This window comes from Amblyomma mixtum, chromosome 3 (genome assembly GCF_055824585.1).
Source record: "Amblyomma mixtum isolate Tamu chromosome 3, ASM5582458v1, whole genome shotgun sequence".
NCBI lineage: Eukaryota > Metazoa > Arthropoda > Arachnida > Ixodida > Ixodidae > Amblyomma > Amblyomma mixtum.
The window spans coordinates 376,542,798-376,562,096 of NC_143014.1; the positions used below are offsets into that span (position 1 = coordinate 376,542,798).

General features: G+C 44.4%; 2 protein-coding genes across 2 annotated transcripts in view; both read left to right on the forward strand.

Annotated features, from left to right (window-relative positions):
- LOC149356850 (uncharacterized) overlaps window positions 1–1,394 on the forward strand; it is a 45,175-nt gene extending 43,781 nt beyond the window's left edge. Inside the window, exon 7 of the mRNA XM_089584360.1 lies at window positions 1,312–1,394. The gene's annotated coding sequence lies outside the window, so the exon portion shown is untranslated. The remainder of the gene's footprint in view (window positions 1–1,311) is intronic.
- The window catches only part of LOC149356851 (uncharacterized), a 305,537-nt gene continuing 287,088 nt past the window's right edge, over window positions 851–19,299 (forward strand). Inside the window, exons 1-2 of the mRNA XM_089576445.1 lie at window positions 851–863; window positions 1,218–1,541. Of these exons, the coding sequence (XP_089432571.1) occupies window positions 851–863; window positions 1,218–1,541 (337 nt within the window). The remainder of the gene's footprint in view (window positions 864–1,217; window positions 1,542–19,299) is intronic.

Below are 19,299 nucleotides of genomic sequence, written 5' to 3' on the forward strand. Positions count from 1 at the left end.
TAAGTTTTCTTCACCGTTGAACTACTCCAAAACATTTTCCTGCCCCAAAATTGCTTCAAATGCTACTTTGGCTGTTGAACCCCTGATACTGTAATGAGCTCCTGTTTTCCCAAGATTGTCTGCTCAATAGCCTAACTGGTCTGCTTTATTTCTCTAGCTGTTCTTATTTTATTCTGGCAGAGTGATTAGACTCGAATGGACTTTTATTCCCCAGCATAGCCCACCAGAGTGTAGGGAGAGTACGCAGGAGCATATACAGTGCATCCGCACGCTTGTCTCAACCACTCGGGTGGAATGCTACGTTGCATATGTTGGTGCCACGTGCTTCAAGCTGCTGGTTTCAGAGCATCCAGCCTCTGGGTGCAGAAGGACGAGTATATTGACTTCGTGGCTTGATAGCCAGTATTGTCATTTGTTGAGTGTTCCGTTTGCTGGCACAGGCAGTATTTCTAACAAGCAAAAGGAACGTTAACTTTGTGCTGTGTTACAATGCACACTGGGTATGCTGCATTGTTGCTTCTGGGGTCAGTGAATAGTAGTTCTGGCTAGAAATGCAGTGCTGAGAAGGTGGCAGTTACCATAATTAGGCTGAATAGGTTCATGGATGTTTAACGTTCCAAAGCGACTCAGGTAATAAGAGGCTTAATGAGCACTTGCGGGCCAGTAGGAAGTGGCAGGGAACAGAAAGATTGCACAACAAAGGCAGTGCACATAAAATATCGTCAGAGGCAACTTGAAATATAAGTAAGGCAGATGGACTGGGCCAAGTGAACAATGATGGTGCACTTTCGTCGCTTTCAGCCAGGGCTGTTTTGTGTTGTGAGCCCCTCTTGGTAAGCCATTGGAGGGCATGGCTGGAGCAGGTGGGGATTTTGACCTCAATTAGTGCAAATACCAGGAAGAAGGAGAAGATGAAGGCAAATATGCACGCCCATGTTCGTCTTCGTCTTTTCCTTCGTCCTGTTTGCACTAAGCAGCATGAATGCTATGTCAAAACATGAACTAGCTCAAAAGATGACAACTCTTTTAAATGCGAATATTTTTTTGCAGTAGTGTGAAGAATGTTGAGAGTTTTCGATTGTTCTTTAAGGCAGTTTTATGATCGTAAGAGCTGCTTTTCGCTCTTGAACAAAAAGTCTGCACAATAAAGGCAGCCCACTTAGAGACGGGTGGATTTTACTTAGTATGTGTTGGTTAGGATATGTGTTTGTCTGCAGCAGTCTTCAGGCCATCAACTGCTGCCTGTTTAAGCTTTTGTGTCGAGGAGGCTAGCATCTTCTTGCTTATGATCTCGTATTGTCCGGATGGCAGCCACTTCGGCATCCAGGGAACCAGCCGGCTGGCCCACTGCTATCTCGTGTGCGACGACTCCAACTTCAGTGCGGATGAGCTTCTGCCTCTGCCACACGAGTCATCCAGCGGCAGTGTGGACGCGGTGACTACCAGCCACTACGTGGAGGCCATCAAGGTGTTTGAGCCGCTGCAGACGTCCATGTACTTCGTTGAGGGAGGGGCTTTTCCCTCGTGCCTGCATTGTTCCGGTGAGTCTGGTGGCGTACCACTGACGCCAAACTCAACAATTCTGGACATAAGCATTTTTGAACGGGAAAGAGCTTATGAGCGAAATTTTACGCAATCTCTCCTCGGCAGGCTTGCATCCTAAGCAGCACACATGATCAACCCAATATTGGAAATGTATTGGAATGTATATTGGAAAACTGCCATTCATGATCTGAGAGAACCTGCCATGTGCGCCCCGCCCTATTCTTATTCTTCTGGTTATTTCCTTCTCATGATCCAGATCAGCGGCCACTACCTGCCCTAAGTAGACATATTCTCTTACTACGTCCAATACCTCGCTACCAACTGCGAACTGCTGTTCCCTTGCTAGGCGGTTGAACATTACTTTGGTTAATTTCTAGCCCCACCGTTCTGCTCTGCCTAACTCATTGATCACACTTTACAGTTCATGTCCTAAGTCGCTTAGCAAGGCAATGTCATCAGCGAATCACAAATTACTTTAGGTATTCTCCAGTAACTCTTATCCCCAACTCTTCCCATTTCAGGCCCCGGAATACCTCCTGTAAGCAGGCGGTGAATAGCATTGGCGAGATTGTGTCTCCCTGCCTGACACGTTTGCATATTGGAATTTTATTGCTGATTTTATGGAGGACTATAGTAGCTGTGCAGTTGTTATAAATATCTTCCAATATTTTCACATGACACTCTTCCACACCCTCATTCTGCAATGCCTGCATGACAGCTGAGGTTTCGACTGAGTCAAATGCTCTTTCGTAATCAATGAAGGCTATATATAAGGGTTGGTTATATTCTGTACATTCCTCTATCACCTGACTGAAACTGTGTGCATATGGTATATTGCCAAGTATACTTTACGAAAGCCTGCCTGATCATTCGGTTGAATAAAGTCTAAGGTTGTCCTGACTCTATTAGTGATTACCGTAGTAAATACCTTGTAGGCAATGGACAGGTATATCATTATATCGAGGTTTGGCTGTAGTGGAAGCTTTGTGAAGGAGCTAGTTATTGATGAAAAATGTGTTCTTCTACACCATTGAACTAAGTATTCACGATGTTCATTAGTGAACATGGACATATGATTGGTGAGAAGGTGTGGTGGTGAGTTTATTTATAAAAGGTGTTGTGCTGGCTCATATGTAAGGAGGACTTGAGGCTTGGTCGTCTTCTTTTGGGAGCCTGTCGATTGGTTGATGACCGATTACAGGCCAGAGCGACAGCGGATTTCATCTTGATCAGCTGCACAAAGAACAAATATGCGTTTTTCACCTTTAGTAAATATTTCATTTTACTAACAGCTTTTTTACATAGTATGCAATTGTAGAAAAGAAAGTTGATTTCAATAAATGTGCTGATTTTTGCTTGCTGGCTTGTTAGAAATTGTGCCAAGCTTTAAGAAATGACAGGACACTCTTCTGAGATATGGCTAGTTCAGCACTTGTGTGGACAGTGAGAGGAAATTTTTTAATTATGGCTGATTTTCTGATTGAAAAGGTAAAATGGCCATTTATCATTTACTTGAGCATATAAAATTTCACTGTAAAAATTGTAAAGCATGTTGAGAAATGTTCATCTAAGCTTTTTTCACACTAACCTTAGCAGGGCTGGTTTATTTAGCTTTGCCGTGGTGCAGTGCTTGCAGTTTTTTCATTTCTAGAAGCATTACAGTCTTGATGACAGGGCCACAGCTGATGTTAATTTCGGCTGTTGTACAAATTCATAATACCTTGGCCACACTGCATCGTGTACAATGTGGAGAATTCCCAAATTGCAGACATTTCATGTACCTATGCCTGAAACGCTGTTTCATGATCACGAAATGACAATCCTTGTGTGTGGAGCATGTGAAAGAAGGCTTGGAGTAGGCTACTTTTGTTCGAATGAACAAATATTGGAAAAAAAAAGAAACTACGAAAAAATTCTCCTGTTTTGTATCTTACACCTTTGTGACAGTGCTTTGTAGATCCTTCGAATTTAGAAGTGAGTACTAATGTGGTATTCGACTTCGGCTTTAAACTGAATAGCAATACTTGAAAACCTCCAGTAGCTCTGAAAGTTTCGGAAGAGGTTTTGCTGAGGGTGAATGTTTAATTCAGGTTTTACTGTAGAATATAATGGATTCCCCTAAAGCGCGATGACAAGGCGTCGAGGCATTGTGGTTAGTGTTTTGACATTGCGTTTCTTTCTTGCTTCTCAAGCTGGGTCTGCCCACAGTGCCTACGAATATTTGCTGTGTTAAGCTAGTGCTAAACGCTAGCGATGTTCTTGTTCCACCCTGTAGTACTTGGCGTGGCGAATTCACCGACAGCGGCAGTGTTTGCCATTAGGTTTGCGTCACAGATTTTGTCGCCCGCTGACCGATATCTGCTTGTATTGTTAATGCCTCAAAGAGAGATATTTTCTTTGAGAGCCATGGCTGAAGCGAATGCAGACGCTGGATGCGCCAAAGACTGAACACAGGCTTTAAACTTGAAAGTTAGCTATCAGTATGTTATGAAATGAAAACCAGCTTGCACATCTTGTCACCCTTACTGCAAAGGTGTTCATGGCCATTGAAACACCTGTAAAGGATATATGCTGTGTAGCGTAAGCGGTGCTTTTTGCTCTGTGCCTGGTTAGTAGTCTGGCTGGCTGCCGTGACTCATTTTTATTCGCGGAATTACTCGAAGTCAATGTTAATCTCTCAAAAAATTTGTGAAGCCGCTGACTGCAATTTGCTGGCAGCCCTGTTGTGCAAGTCAGTATTTTTCATATTTTGATCTAGTGACTAAGATCAAATTCGCAATAGGGCATTCAGAAATGCCCGCTCAAGTAGTTCGCTGAAAGTTGGCTCAGGTCAGCAACTGAAGGCCTGGATTTAGAAGTGAATAATGTGGTATTCGAGTTCGGCTTTAAAGTGAATAGCAATACATTAAAACCGCTAATAGGTCTTAAAGCTACGGTCGAGGCTTTGCTGAGGGCAAATGTTTATTTCAGGTTTGGCTGTAGCTTGAACTAAGCACTGAATTTTGCAGTGCGGTGACGGGTAGAATCTGCAATTCATAAAAGATTGGTTTTGACTCAGTGTTAAAGTTGGCATTTTTAATGATACGTATTGCTTTTTGCTGTAACCTAAAAAGAATGTTAACAGTAGTTTGTGTGGTAGTGCCCCAGATAAAAAAAACAGTAGCTCAGCGTGGAAAAAAAACAATGAATTATAAAGTATCAATTTAATGTTTTGTGGCAAAACAAACTGTAGTCGCGACGGCAAGCCGACTGTGCGAGTGATTTTAGAACGAATATGGGTGACCTGCAAGTTCCAACATATTCTCATGCAAAATGACGCCCAGGCTCTTTACTTGTGATGTTATCTCTATGTTATTAGAGCCAATATACGGTTGATATCAAAATCTGTTTTCTTGTTGCGAGGACGGAATAATACGGCTTTTGTCTTGGAGGTATTTAAAATCAGTGAGATTTAATGCTGCAGTTCTTTATCAAATCGAGTACCCTATTAGCTTTGACTTGCAGTTCGGGTAAAGACGGGCCGGAAAAAAGTAAGGTAGTGTCATCAGCTTAAATTATGAAGTGGCTATTTGAGTCGATCTTAACTATGTCATTAATGTAGATGTTCAAAAACAGGGGACATGGAATACTGCCCTGCTGGACACCGCAACGGACCGTTCTCAGTTCAGACTTAAAATCACTAATTTGTACCTGTGGCTGGCGATTCCGCAAGTAGCTCTTCAGAAGGACTAAAAAGGTACTGCGAAATCTGTAAGCTTCTAGGTTTTCAGTAAGAGTTTTTTGGGTAATGCGATCGAATGCCTTTGAAAAGTCAATAAATAATGCAAGCATGTACTCTTTACGTTTAAAGCCTTCCAGAATTCTTTCTGGAGGAGCAGTGCACATTCTGTAGACCGTTTTTTTGTGAATCCGAACTGATAGGGTGTAATGACGTTATGTTTGTTTAGAAAGCTGGCTATTCTATCAGAAATAATTTTTCTATGCCCTTAGAAAAAACTGGAAGAATCAATATTGGCCTGTAGCTAGACATGCAGGCTCTAGCACCCCCTTTGAAAATAACGGAAACTTTAGCACCTTTAGTCTTTCAGGGAAAATGCCTGTTAAAAATATTAAATTAATTAAATGCGTTTTAATAGGGCTTATTATGTGAAGCACGTGCTTTATTGGAGCTATCTGGAATCCGTCAACATTGCAGCTTCTGCTGTTCCCAAGGAACAAAAATGTAGAAATTTAGTTTGAACTTCCGCTGTGGTTTCTGGTGAAAAGAAAGCACTATCGCGTATGCTACATTTCATTGTCTATTGAATGCGTGTCGTGTAGGGCTTGAGATGGAGACAAAATACTCGTTGAAGGCGGTGGCTGACTCATCACCCGTGACAGATTTTTTATCGATTGTCATTGTGGAGAGAAGGGCATCTTTGGTTCGGCTAGTATTTTTTTAAAGAATTTATTCGCTTCCAGAGCACATCTGTTTTACAGTGTCAGTGTTAAATAGATTTTCAATATTCAAAATAAGACGCCTTGCTTTTGCGGAGCAGTCCATTTGTTTTGTTTCTGTGCCGCTTAAAAGCTTTAAAGTTATCAGAGCTTTTTGTTTTTATGTAGCGTTCATAGAGGCATCTTTGTCGTTGATGGCTTTTATAGACTCTGAATTGACCCATGGCTTGTGAGCCTTTCACGGCAGGAGTTTTTCTACGTAGGGAAAGCAGCGGAAATTAATACTTTTAACTTCTCTTTGAATATATTGGCAATGCCGCTGAGCAATACATTTTCCCACTCTGTTTTAGATATTTCAGTGCTAAACTGCTGCAGAGTACGATCATTTATGTTTCGACACCTAATGGAAACCTAATGGGCACGCAAGGTGCCCAGCCCCACGGCTGCTCATTCTTGCTCACCACGCAGAAATACGCGAGGAGGTTTCCTGGAAAACCACATTCAGTCTTGTATATTTCACGAAAAGATAAAACGTAAGCCATATTCAAACATATCGCTCCGAGGCCACACATTTGAAGGGGTGATCATAAATACGGCCCTAAAAGGGACCGATGAAGGAACAATGCGGGCACGACCGCTTTCGTACTCAGTTAGACTCCATACAGCAGCATTCTGCCGGCAGCCCGATGAGGGCTAGCTCAGGCTTTTTTTTTCTTAAATCCCGCGTTTTTGTTCTATCTTACCACGAATACCCCAGAAGAAACTGATGTCGGTAGCGTGCTGTCACTCCTGCTTTCCATTCCTGCCACGGTCAAGTGGGACATACAGCGGTAGTCTGCGGGCAGGTATTGCCCGGCGTACACCTGCATAAAGCTCACATATCACTGCATCAGCACTGGGGTACCCGACGGGGCACCCATGTGAGCAGCAGCAGGCATGCGGGCTTTTCAGCCTCGCGTCGGCCCACGTGGTACCTTCAATGGTTTTATGCGGAGAGCCCCATTCGGGATAGCCCAGATTTTCTTGTATGCGGCCACAGTTGTGTTACATCCACCTTCTAGTAGCCAAGAATGGCCGTTCTTTTACGTGAAAGCGAAACAGGTATTTTGTATTGGGGACAAGCGTGCTGGTGCTCCCAGAAACTGCAGGAAAAAAATCAGTCACACACGCGTGTTGGTGATTTGGAGCAGATGCATTCGGGACAATTTTTTGGCAATAGGAGACCGGAAAAATTAATAAAATGCTTTTCACAATACTGAGTCAAGCAGGTACTAAAGAAGTGCATGGAAATAAAAACGTGGCATGCAGCGGTAGCCCGTTTATGGCAGCGGCTGGAACACATGGCCCCGGTCTTTCTGCCAAATGATGCCCTGAGAGTTAACCAGTTATACCAGCTAAAAATTGCCACATGTATTAGAAGTGAAATAACGAGATTTATCTAGGCTTTCCGACTGCCACTTGCCCAGCATTACATGGCAGACATGAGACAAGCTTCTTGAAGCTGTCGGCCAGAAGATCGAGTGATGGTACGCTCACACTGATTGGTTTCTTCGCTGGCTTTCTAAAGACCCGGGCCATCTTTCCTTGATATCTTGCAGCAGTGTAGATCTCTTGGAAGCTTTAAATTGGCCTTCAAAACTTACATGCTATCTTAATCACCGTCATAAGTATTTTCTTTGCCTTTCGTCATGCCAAAAAAATTACATGTTTGAAAACGTGAAAAAATATGTTGATGTTTTTATTAACGTTTATGCTTGTTACCACTTATAATGTGCTCATCACATGTACTTGCTGACCAGTCTATGGGTGACAGGGCTCTCTTTAGGCAGAGAGCGTCCCCTTTTTGTCCTCTTATACAAGACCGAATTGTATTTCAAGGAATGTTCTAAATAGATGCATACAAAAATATTCAACTGTTGATTGCTACTAATATGCCTAGACGGTATGAAAGGAGACACGACTTTAGCAATTTATGAAAACAGCAACAAAAGATTGATGACTGATTACGCGCCAATTTATATACTACCCGTCTTTTCAAAACAACTTGAAAATCTCATTGCTTTGTGCCAAATCAAGTGTATAGATTACAAATTACATCTTTAGCAACAAAGACTTTAGATTAGTAAAGCCTCATCTGTATAATCAGTGTATTATTGATGCTAAAAGCAGAAATAGTTGAAAAAAATTGGCAGCGCTTTATTTAGGCTAGGCGCATTCTTTGAGTTAGTTGAGCCTTCCATTGCCTAGAACCATAAAATTTTTTGACAAGTTATGATCCTATGGCATTCGTGCATAACTTTTTAGTGCACTTTGAATCGCATCTATTTAAGACACGAAAGTGGTTATAACTACTCAACGAACAAGCTACTTGTTGCCAGTTTGCCATGTGCCACAGCGAACTATATTAGAACCCGTCCTTTTAACGGTATATGTGAAAGTAAGGTAGAATTTGATCACACATTTACATTTTTCCTTTAGCTGATGACAGTATCATCTTTTTTGCCGGTGGTAATGCAAAAGGCTCAAATTCTAAAATGGAACGAAATACTTGCTGAACTCTCAGCTTCGTCGCAATATCGTAAAATCAATATCAACGAAGCCAAAGTAATATTTCAAGCCAGAAATACACGATTAAGATAATCCGCATTATAAATTTCTGTGGCAAAACTTTGGACTCTCCGAATAAATGCAAATTCTGGCTGTACATATTTGCAGTGATTAGACCTAAAACACTTATGTTATTCCCATTTCTAAAAAGCTGGCACTGTATTTGGCTGTCGAACGCTCCTGCCTAAAAAAATTCTCCTAATATATTATGACCTTGTTTTCTCACAGATAAATTATTGCAACCCACCAGTCTGGGCTAATGTATGCAGTGTGTGCAGTACAGTATCCTGTGCCCATAGAAAACAAAGAAGTGGCGCAAACTCTAAGGATTGAGCTGCTAGCCGACATAAAGGTAAAACAGCAAAATATGTCTTAATCACCCCACTGAAAAACTTGTATGCGATGAAACCGTATTTCACAGCAGCAAGCGGATATCACAGTGGTCTGGTTAATCGAAAACTGGCCAATACTGGTCCGACACCAGTTTTACCGGCTCCCGTTTACAGCTCATACCTGAGAGGCCAGTTTAATTCGGAGCTTAAACAAGTTCGTCATCGTCATTCTATTCCTTTAATTTCACCTGAATAGTGCATGTCGAGCTAGATGGTTTTTCATCACGCAGGAAAACAGTGCAAACTTCAGAACGACAGTGAAAGGGAAAATAAGCGCCAGTATCTCGTCTTCTCTTTCCGTGTCGTTATCAAGTCTGCGCTGTTTTCCTTTGCACTGGCACTTGTAGGAAGATTCGATAGGAGGGAGTCAGCGGGGCTGCAAAGCACTCATACGTAGAAGGGAAACAATAACCATCATCATCACTTTCAACCTAAGTACGTCCACTGCTGGGCACAAGCTTCTCCCATGACTCTCCAGTTAACCCTGTCCTTCGCCAGTAGCAACCACTCTATCCCTGCAATCTTCTTAGTCTCCTCTGCCCACCTAACTTTCTGCCGCCCTCTGTTACGCTTGCCTTTTCTTTGAATCCATTCCATTACCCTTAAGGACCAGTGGTTATCTTGGTTTTGCATTACATGCTGTGCCCAAGCTAATTTTTTCCTCTTGATTACGACTAGGATGTGATTAGTCCGTGTTTTTTCCCTCATCCACTGTTCCCCCTTCTGGTCTCTTAACGTTACTTATCATTTATCTTTCAATATCTCGCTGCAGCCGCAACAGGAAAGCAGGATCTGCTGTCAGCGCAAGCTTCTGCAGTTGCGACCGCCCACCAGGTACTCCAACCATCAGTCCGAACACTAAGCAAAGATGGTTTCCGAGTTTCCGGAAGCAGTTTCATGGACAGAAGCTTACAATCAATTTCTGCACAGCATCTGTATATAACTCTGCTAAATTGCACAGTTCGTTAAGGACAAAAAAACTAATACTTTATTTTGCTTTGTCAGGAAATACGGCGACGAGGCGGAACCAGCGATTTTGGAAGTTATGCTCTACCTGGCGATACCCACAGGTGTCGCACCTCAGCCAGTACCTAGGAAATAGAACGCCACCACTTAAGGTTATTTATGAACAGCTCCTTAAAAATTTTGAATGACAATGGTTAGGTTATTGAAACAGGTGTGGGGGCGAACTTATGAAGTCTAGGAAGTCGAGAGTAGGAAGAGCGCCGCAGCTGGCAGGGCAGGGTTGATAGGAGTTCAGCGCTCGTGTTGTCTTCTTGGATTCGTTTTCTTCTTATTCGAGCTGTTTTTCCAATACATGACAGAAACCAACTCTCTCAGATTTCCCTACTCTTTAAGTTTGAGGTGAGTGGTAGCGGTTGTGTTTTTTCCGTGAACGCATCTGGGCATGTTATGATGATGGCTTTATTTACGCTTCGCCAGCCTGAAGCAAGACCACAAACTTATGGTAGTTCCTAGGATGTCTGCTTTGCCTTTATACAGGTAGAGAATGACTAGCCATGCTTTTGATGGAATCGGCTTTTCTCAAGGGCTTTTTTATTCTTTGGTTAAAAGATAGAAGATTGCTGATGAAAAACTGCAATGAGCGGCACCTTCCTTTCTGAGAGTGAGTGGGCCGGCCGGCACAAGTGCATCTTATGCATAATCCATGAAGGCTTCTCATGAACTGTATCGCACAACAAGATTCGGGTAAAATTTTTGAAGGCCATGTGCTGTTAGTGACGGTGCCTCTGCCTGGGAGTTGTGCAGCCCCCACGGGTAGTTGCAGATTGAAGTGGCTGTGCTGGACAGCATTGTCGGACCAGCACACTAGCCCTTTGACTTTGGCCGCTGTCCAATTAGTGCGCTATCTGTATGGAATCGAAAAAAGAGAAAAATTTGGAATGACTCCCCGCATAGAGTTAATGCGAGAGTGTCCTATTTTTTGAAGAGATATCGGGGTGACTGACAGCCCGGAGCTATGCTAAAAAAGTATGTCCTGTATCATGATGCTCAAAGAATGTGAGGGAAGTCTGATTGCGTCATTGGGTAAGCGAGTACATTTACGGACGAACCCGATGCAGCAGCGTAGATGTAAGAAAATTATTAATGCGAAAGCATTATATGCCTCTTGCGAAACAAATCTCGTCACCTGAAGTTGTCACCAAAATGTGTAAACAGGAGCTGGTACCTCTGACGTGACCTCATTCGAAAAAGGAATTTCGCCGACATTGGGGTTTGGAACCAGGCACGCAATGCATGTGCCACTCAAGGTCGTTGGTGCACGAGTGCTAGAAGAGCACGAACTGAAGGCATTGTGGTCTGTACGGCGGTAAAGCTCGTTCGGGTATGCATTGATGTTAGACGATGATTGATTGAAAAGAACTTGGGGCTGTCATCCAATCGTCACGTGATAAGTGTCACTGACAGCAATTACTTGCTAAACAAGGGCTGACGCCATCCAAGGGTGAATTTTTAAGTGTCACGTGATGACGATGACTTGCCGAAAAAAAAAAAGCTGCTGACGTTCAAACGCGAATGCTTTCGCATTTCTCCAATGCAGCATACTGCAGTGCTCTCCAAGTTGTTTGGTCACGTTTCTAAAAAATGCAGTGGCTTCGTTCGGCTGAGTTTCTTGCTTAGTGCCTAAATGTCACCTGCCACATGATTACAGTGGTGCTCGGTGACTAGTACTACCCGCCATCGCGCCTTTTTATGAAAGTTAGTCCAGATGTCTAGGGAATCTCAACACAGCAGATAGCACAGCTCTCCTAATTGGGTAACTGAACCAACCAGGTCGACAGACAGCACAGTGCTTCCGTCGCTGGCTCCTTCGCTTTTTCATGCAAGATGCCGGGCCCCACAACTGCTCATTTTTGTTCACAGCGCAGAGAAAGACCGGAGGATGTTTCTTGAAAGACCACATTGAATCTTTTATATTTTAGGAAAGGTTAAAATAGATAAATGATTCAGACAGAATGGTTCCATCTCGCGCATTTAAAGAGGTCAACATAAATACGACCCTTGCTGCGGGCTCCTGATAAATACAACTATGAAAGGTCAATGCTGGTCGTGTGTAAACAGATACACGTTTTATTCTTGTACGATACCAAAGATACAGCAAATCCGTTCGTGTTAAACAATCTGTGAGAAGGCCTTTTTGAAACCATAATCCCTTCTAATCCTAAGAAGTGAGAATGTGGGCAGTAACATGCTGCAAGGAAGTTTTTTGGTGAACACGCTATGCAGGTTTTCGGGCTGATATAGGGCTATGAAATTGATGTATTTCATAATTGTTGATTGGTCAGTGCAGTGCAGTATGAAATCCTGCACAATAGAGCTGCCAGTGATATTATGTAGATGACGCCCTCTTGGACGCACCATGCATTTGCACTGACATCTTCAATATTTCTTTGTTTTGTTTGTCTTCTCCAGTCTATATGTGCGTGCTTGTTGCATGCTTCTAGTTGACAGAAGGCCCTTCAGTTTTCATTGGCCTCCTAGCCTCTCTTGCTGTCACTATTGGTGATGCTGAGCTTGTTTTGATCTTGCTCATTGCAGCTACACTCTGGCTGGAGATGGGCATCAAAAGTGATGCCATCCGGAGCCGCCTGCTAAAAACCAAGTCTCATGTCCTCCACCTTCTGAATGATATTGTTACGTGACGGCAAGCGATGAAGACAGGACTGCATGACCGATGGCGATGATATGGTTTTGTGGCTGCCAGCCTGGCACGAACGCTCCTGCCCATGCCACTGCCCACTTCGTCATCTTCTAGTCCGTCACAATATGTACGACGGGGAAATTGATACGAAGCGGAGGATCGATGAGAACATACAGAAATCCACTGCGGACGATGCACTGACACTCTCAGAACAGCTAGGGGTGTATTGTGAACTGGTGAGTGATTAGGCATCATTATGGACTTTGTGTCGCATGAAAGCTGTCAGCGTCATTGGCTGTGAGCAAAAAATCCGCGAAAAATCTCCCGAGAAGCAGCCTAGGTGGCATGTGGGCCATCTAGGTCACATGACCTTGCGCAGTCATCCCAACCTGCCCATTGAATTGTGAACAGACTGCCCACCGTGGCAGGTCAGTTAAATGAGTGATTGGGGAGGACGGGTTGCTCAGGAAGAGCAGCCTGGGTCTCTCACGGCCCTCTGGTGGCAGCAGCTGTCATCACAGGGCAGTGGTGCATCGCTTAACACTGCACCTGGAGTGATGTGAGAACAGCCAGCAGTCTAAGAAGGTCGAGTGACCAGTTCCGCATACATGGGCTATAACCCAATAACGCTGTCACGTCATACCCTTAAAGACAGGGCGAGCAAAAAAATAATTTTTACTTTTGTTTCATTTGTAGTAGGACACTTCTTCCAGCCTTGTATGTTTCCACTTAAAGAGTAGCTTCGGAAACGAGGAAGCGAATGGCCAGGCCACCTTTCTTGTAGAAACAATGTCTTACCAGCCATTTGAAACAGAATTCCTTGACCAGAACTGATGTTTCTTAATGGAGCTTTAGTAGAAATATATTTAGGAACAATTTTGGAGCTCTTATCCTCCATGATAGCATTATAGTCCTTCATTTGCATCTTCTGCAAGTAAAACTGAAAAAAAAAGCCTCTACTACCATTGGCGTCAAGATTGTCAACAGGAGATGCTGTCATAACATTCAGTGGCGGTTCTAGAGCCCTATGATCCTAAGCTATTCACTTCCTGTTTACGAGGGGTATTCTGGCGCCTGCAATGGGAACAGTTGGGGATAAGAGTTAATGGAGAATACCTAAGTAACCTGTGATTCGCTGATGATATTGCCTTGCTAAGTCACTCAGGAAAGGAACTGCAAAGCATGATCAATGAGTTTGACAGGCAGAGCAGAATGTTGGCGCTAAGAATTAACATGCAAAAAACCAAAGCAATATTCAACAGTCTAGCAAGAGAACAGCAGTTCGCAATTGGTGGCAAGGCGCTGGTAGTAGTAAAAGAATGTCTATTTAGGGCAGGTAGTGACAGCTGATCCGGATCATGAGAGGGAAATAACTAGAAGAATAAGAATGAGGTGGAGCACATATGGCAGGTTCTCTCAGATCATGAATGACAGTTTACCAATATCCCTCAGGAGAAAAGTATACAACAGCTGTAACTTTCTGGTACTCACTTATGGGCAGAAACGTGGAGGCTAACAAAGAGGGTTAAGTTGGTGAAATGTTTAGGGGAATCCCCCAAGGTGGAGTAGATTTGTAATAACGGAGTAATTACTCATGGACATCCACCCAAGCGCAGCCATATGGGTGCAAAGGAAAGCTAGGGGGGATTCCCCTAAACATTTGACCAACTCTGTTCCCACTTCGAGTTACTGATCAATTCGCTCTAGCCCTACCATAAGCTTGCCGTCCCGGTCAGCTCAGTTGGTAGAGCGACTGCTCCGGTGAAGCTGTGGTCCCGGGTTCGAACCCCGGAACATGATGAATTTTTCTTTAACTTCGAAGTTTCTGAGAAAGCTGTATAGCTTTCCTTTGCAGCCGTATGGCTGCGCTTGGGTGAATGTCAATGAGTAATTACTCCCTTATTACAAAGAGGGCTAAGCTTATGTTAAGGGCAACGCAGAGAGCTATGGAAAGAAAAATGATACGTGTAACGTTAAGAGATTGCAAGCGGGCGGAGTGGGTGAGAGAACAAACGTGGGTTAATGACATCCTAGGCGAAACCAAGAGGAAGAAGTGTGCTTGGGCAGGGCATGTAATGCGTAGGCAAGATAAACGCAAGCGCCAAACGAGCTATTGGTGCATCACGCCAGGACGCACGATAGACTGGCTGCAATGCGCAAGGGAAAAACCGACGGTGGTGCCAGAGTCTCGTCACGAACGGAGAAGGGGCTTCGAGAGGACAGAGCAAATTGTGAAGCAGCTGCCCGTGCGTGGGTTGTTTTGCGGCGATCGATTTTCTCGCACACAGTTTTCTCTTGTTTAACCCATAACCTACGGATTTGAAGAGAAAGACAGTGGCAAACTCCTCTGAGTCAACAACTCATGATCTGGCATAGCGTGGTTTGCGTGGTGTCTCACAGGCTAGTTTCGCTTTCGCGTCTATCGGTAGGAACAGTATATATACCCTGCACAGGCATCGAAGTTGAGACTCAAGCTGGATTCATTCCTCGCGGAACACTGCGTTTGCTCTGGCGTATACAGCGCTTTGCCTTCATGAAGGAGAGAAGTGTTAAAGACTGTGCCCTGGTCGCGTAGTAGCATGACCTGCCGCTCTTCATGCGCTTTGTGGGCTGTCTTGTTGCGTTTTTCCAGCAGTGCGACGCTCTGTGTCCCTTTGATAGCAACATTTGTCGTCACTTTGCCAATAAAGAGGTGTCTGACCGCCTTACATTTCTTCACGAAAAGATTTACTAAATTTTGGCGCTGTAAGAGCAATAAACCAAACCGTCATACTGTCATTTTTTAGACCGATGCATTTGTTATTGGTATAACTGTCACATGTTTTAAGACCCCAAAGAAGTTTATTGCTGTACTGTTCCTGAATTATTATTCTTCCACTATGCATTACCTTCTAGGTCTTATGACAGGAATGAAACATATGAAACATGGCGACAATGAGTGATGTAAAACTTATGTCTTTTAAATTGTGGCTTTCTCAAGAAGTGCATGTTGTTAAGTTACCTTCTCTGCGTTACTGTGTGAATTTATTTAACATTATACCTTTCGCAACCAAATGTTTGATATAGGCACACCCCTATGAATTACTAGTCCCAGGATTTATTTAAAGCCGCAGGCACAGCTGAATACTTCCCAGACGTATGCCAATGGACAAAGGGGCTTACTTCTCCATTGTCATTGGTTATCCAACCATGCCTATCGCAGAATGAGCGAATGGGAAGGTTCCTGCACGGCCTCCTCACTGAAATCTACCAGGAAATCGTCATTCCGCGGCCAACAGCCAATGGGACTCACGGACGGCTGCACTGGAGTGAGCGTAACTGCCTCGCCTTCGTCTCCCATCTGCTCGTGGCAATGACGACAGGGGAGGCAGCGAGGCAGCCCAAGCTGCGGGACGTCTCCTCAGCTCTCGGAGGGGTTCTTTGTTGTTGCTGCACCAGGATGCTCCCCTCATCCGAAACTCACAGCGGCACCATGGTCAGTGCGACCAGATAGTGTTTGCGATTATTTTAGAGCGCAGCTCTTTGGCGTCCGTTCCTGGGTTTCGCGTCGTCGTCGGCTTTGTCGTCGGCCTCGTAACCAGCTCCGCCCCCCTTTCATCCCCCCAGCGCTAGCAGCGACCGACTGATACCGCTGGATGCCGCTGACGCCGCTAGAGAGTCCAGATAACGTGACTGCATAGAACACCGTCGCCGCCATGCAGAAAGAGGAGGAAAGAGTCCCCCCCTATTCTTGTGTGGCGGATAGGGTGCTCTTCAGTTGCCGACGCGCCGGTTATTTCACGTAGGCCCCGGCACGTCGACGAATACGTGACCACCTTCCCACGGCTAGACCTGGTTCTTAGCGCTGCGGAAGCGAGGGTATCATATTGTTTGTGTCGGCATCGGCGGCGTTGTCCCTGAAACCAACTCCGCAGCTGGGGTTGACTCACTATCGAAAAGGTGAAACAGCTTATTTGCTGCGCTCAAATTTCGCATTAGGAAGTAACGTAATCGTTGGTAATTTTTTCGAACTATCCTAACTATTATTCCAGGGCTCAGTGAGAAACACCTGCGTGACATAACATTGCGAGGGGTTAGTTATACCTAGCAGACATTTATTTCTTTTTCCCGAATAGGCAGGTCTGCCACTGGACCATCGGGTTACTGTTCTCCCATTTCAGAACTAACCTAGGCAAGAACGGTATTTCTAACGTGATTCCTTGCTTGTTTTTGTTGCACTGTGGCGAAAAACACGTCACATATTTCAATTTCTGCCCTAAACATCGTCTATAGCAGAGGTCTGAAATAGTCCTCACTAGGCTGGCCGCATTGGGCACAACTTAAGTTTCCCTAATGCTAGTCGCCTAACGACGGAGAGGAGATACTAGAGTCCAAGGCAAAATGTAAAAAGCCAATTTAACTGCAGGAGAATAATTCAGCAGGAAATAAAACCATGGCGGATATTTGAAAACCAACAACGAAAACGAGCACTCGTCGGCCTAAACTTCCTTTGTTTTATACACAAGTGTTTTTTAGTGTTTTTTTTTCTTGAGTATATATCTTCAGGTGGTAAGAGAGGAAACAAAAGTCGATTAATCTGGAACAGTCTAAAATCCTCAGGACCTGCGGGCCAGAGAGAAAAGCCCGGCTGGTCACGGGTTTTTGACCCCTGCTATTGTGCTATTGGTCGTATTAGTTTTTTCGTTCGGCATCGCCAAACTCGCACGCTTTCTGTACGTGCTTTGGACTCGTTCGTTACGGCAAGCGCATGTAGCACTCTGTCATGTACAGATTCATCACCTGGGAAAACCATATGTCACCAGGGGCAACAGTGTTTGCAACACTAAGTAATGTACACAGCCAGCGCACGAATGCAACTCAAAAATATAAAACATGTTACAAGAAGCAAACATTTTTGGCTCTCTTTTACAAAAGGTAGAGAAAACTGCAAAGGCGCATGACGAATTGCGCAGATTTCTCCAATTAAAACTGCGCACATGAAACGTGCGCGAGTCAAGAACATTTAGAGGTGATTGCACAGCTCAGGCTCATTTACAAGAGGATGAGGTTTGGACGTTAGGTGTAGCTAGTGTAGTTGAGTGCTAATGGAATTAGGCCGTCGTAGTTTTTGGTCATAGGAGGAGAATGAGGATCCCAACTTAGAAATCGCTTATTGAAGAGAGCAGAAACGCTGCCCTGGTGCTACTTTTCTCCACCTCTGGGCGCCCGGGCTCCATTGCATTCGAACTGCCGATAAAGACAGCTTGTGAAATTCATCATTTTTTAGACGACTGGTGAACGTACTTGAAGCAAGCAGGACATAAACTGACGCAGTTAATCTGACCGCTGGAGTGATTACAGACATTCTCGTTGAAATTGAAACTAGGCCTCCAAAACGCACAGCCTAAAACCCCTACTGTGCTCTAATATTGCTAATAAGGGTAGTAAGTCACCACTGAAATGACCAGTGGTCAGTGTCGTCATTAACGCTGTTTCTTTCGCAGGTGCAGTGGATCTACGAGACGCTTTTCACAGCGGGGAAGAACATCGACCATGTGGCCCCTTTCCCGCTTAAAGCACTGATAGCCCAGCTTACGTCCAGGGCTTTTTGCGACCAAGGCGTGCCTCTAGATGAGCTCAACATGCTGCTGGATCTCGTCAGACTTAGAGATAGTGGCTGGGCGTTCGGAGCTGCTCAGGCGGAGGATTACCAGCAGGCATGATAGCAAGCTGTTGTTAAGAATTCCTCCTCAAGAACCTATAAACAGTTGTTTTTTTTCATCACACAATATGATACGCGAAATCTGAGTCAGCAATTGCTGAAGTCGTTTTCTCTGTTTCGCTGGCGGCGAAGATGCTGTTTTTGCTCTCGCCGAGCGCGCTGGGAAAGTGCCACGACGCTTCGGCCGGAGATGTTGACATCGCTGTAAGCTGGCGCGCTTACAACGCAGGAGGTGAACTGGCAGAATACTTCATATCGTTGGCTTTTAAAAGCACACTTCTTATTGCCTTCTCTCTGAATGTGTTGGTCGTAATACATGCGAACAGCGCAAACAGTCAAGGAATATCACAAAGGCACAATAAAACACAGCGATTTGTTTGGGCCAACAGCAACTTGCAGGTTGTGATGACGCCACAAGGTCATGTTATCTCCATGGTCGACCTGGCCCCTAAGTGGGGTACCTAGGCGGCCCACCTAGGCTTTCGTAAATTTTTCTCTGCCGACCAACGACACCGGATTTTCTGCACCACAAGCTCCTCAACGCGGTCGTGTTCGAAGAGAAAGAAATCTGCTCAGAATATAGCAACGGTTGTTAAACATGAAGCTGCAGTCTGTGCATTTTCTTCTTTTATTACATGGTGCAGAAACAACCACATATTTATAGTTAGTTTCCTTTTACGCCATTAAGAAGCAAATTCAAGCACGCCTCCTTGCATCTTCTTTTCTCAAATGAACACCTAACTCTTTCTCGCTTGCCGTTCCTTGACGGTATAATTTCTTGAGCGTTACGTTCGAGGCGCTGTCATTTCAATGGCATATCGAGGCTTCGCATCATCATCATAATCATTATAGTCATTTATTAGCTTCTCAGGCTGCTGTAGGGACATTACATAAGGTAGGGATACAGGGGTAGCCGGCAGCCATGCATAGATACGAAAGGAAAACTAATAACA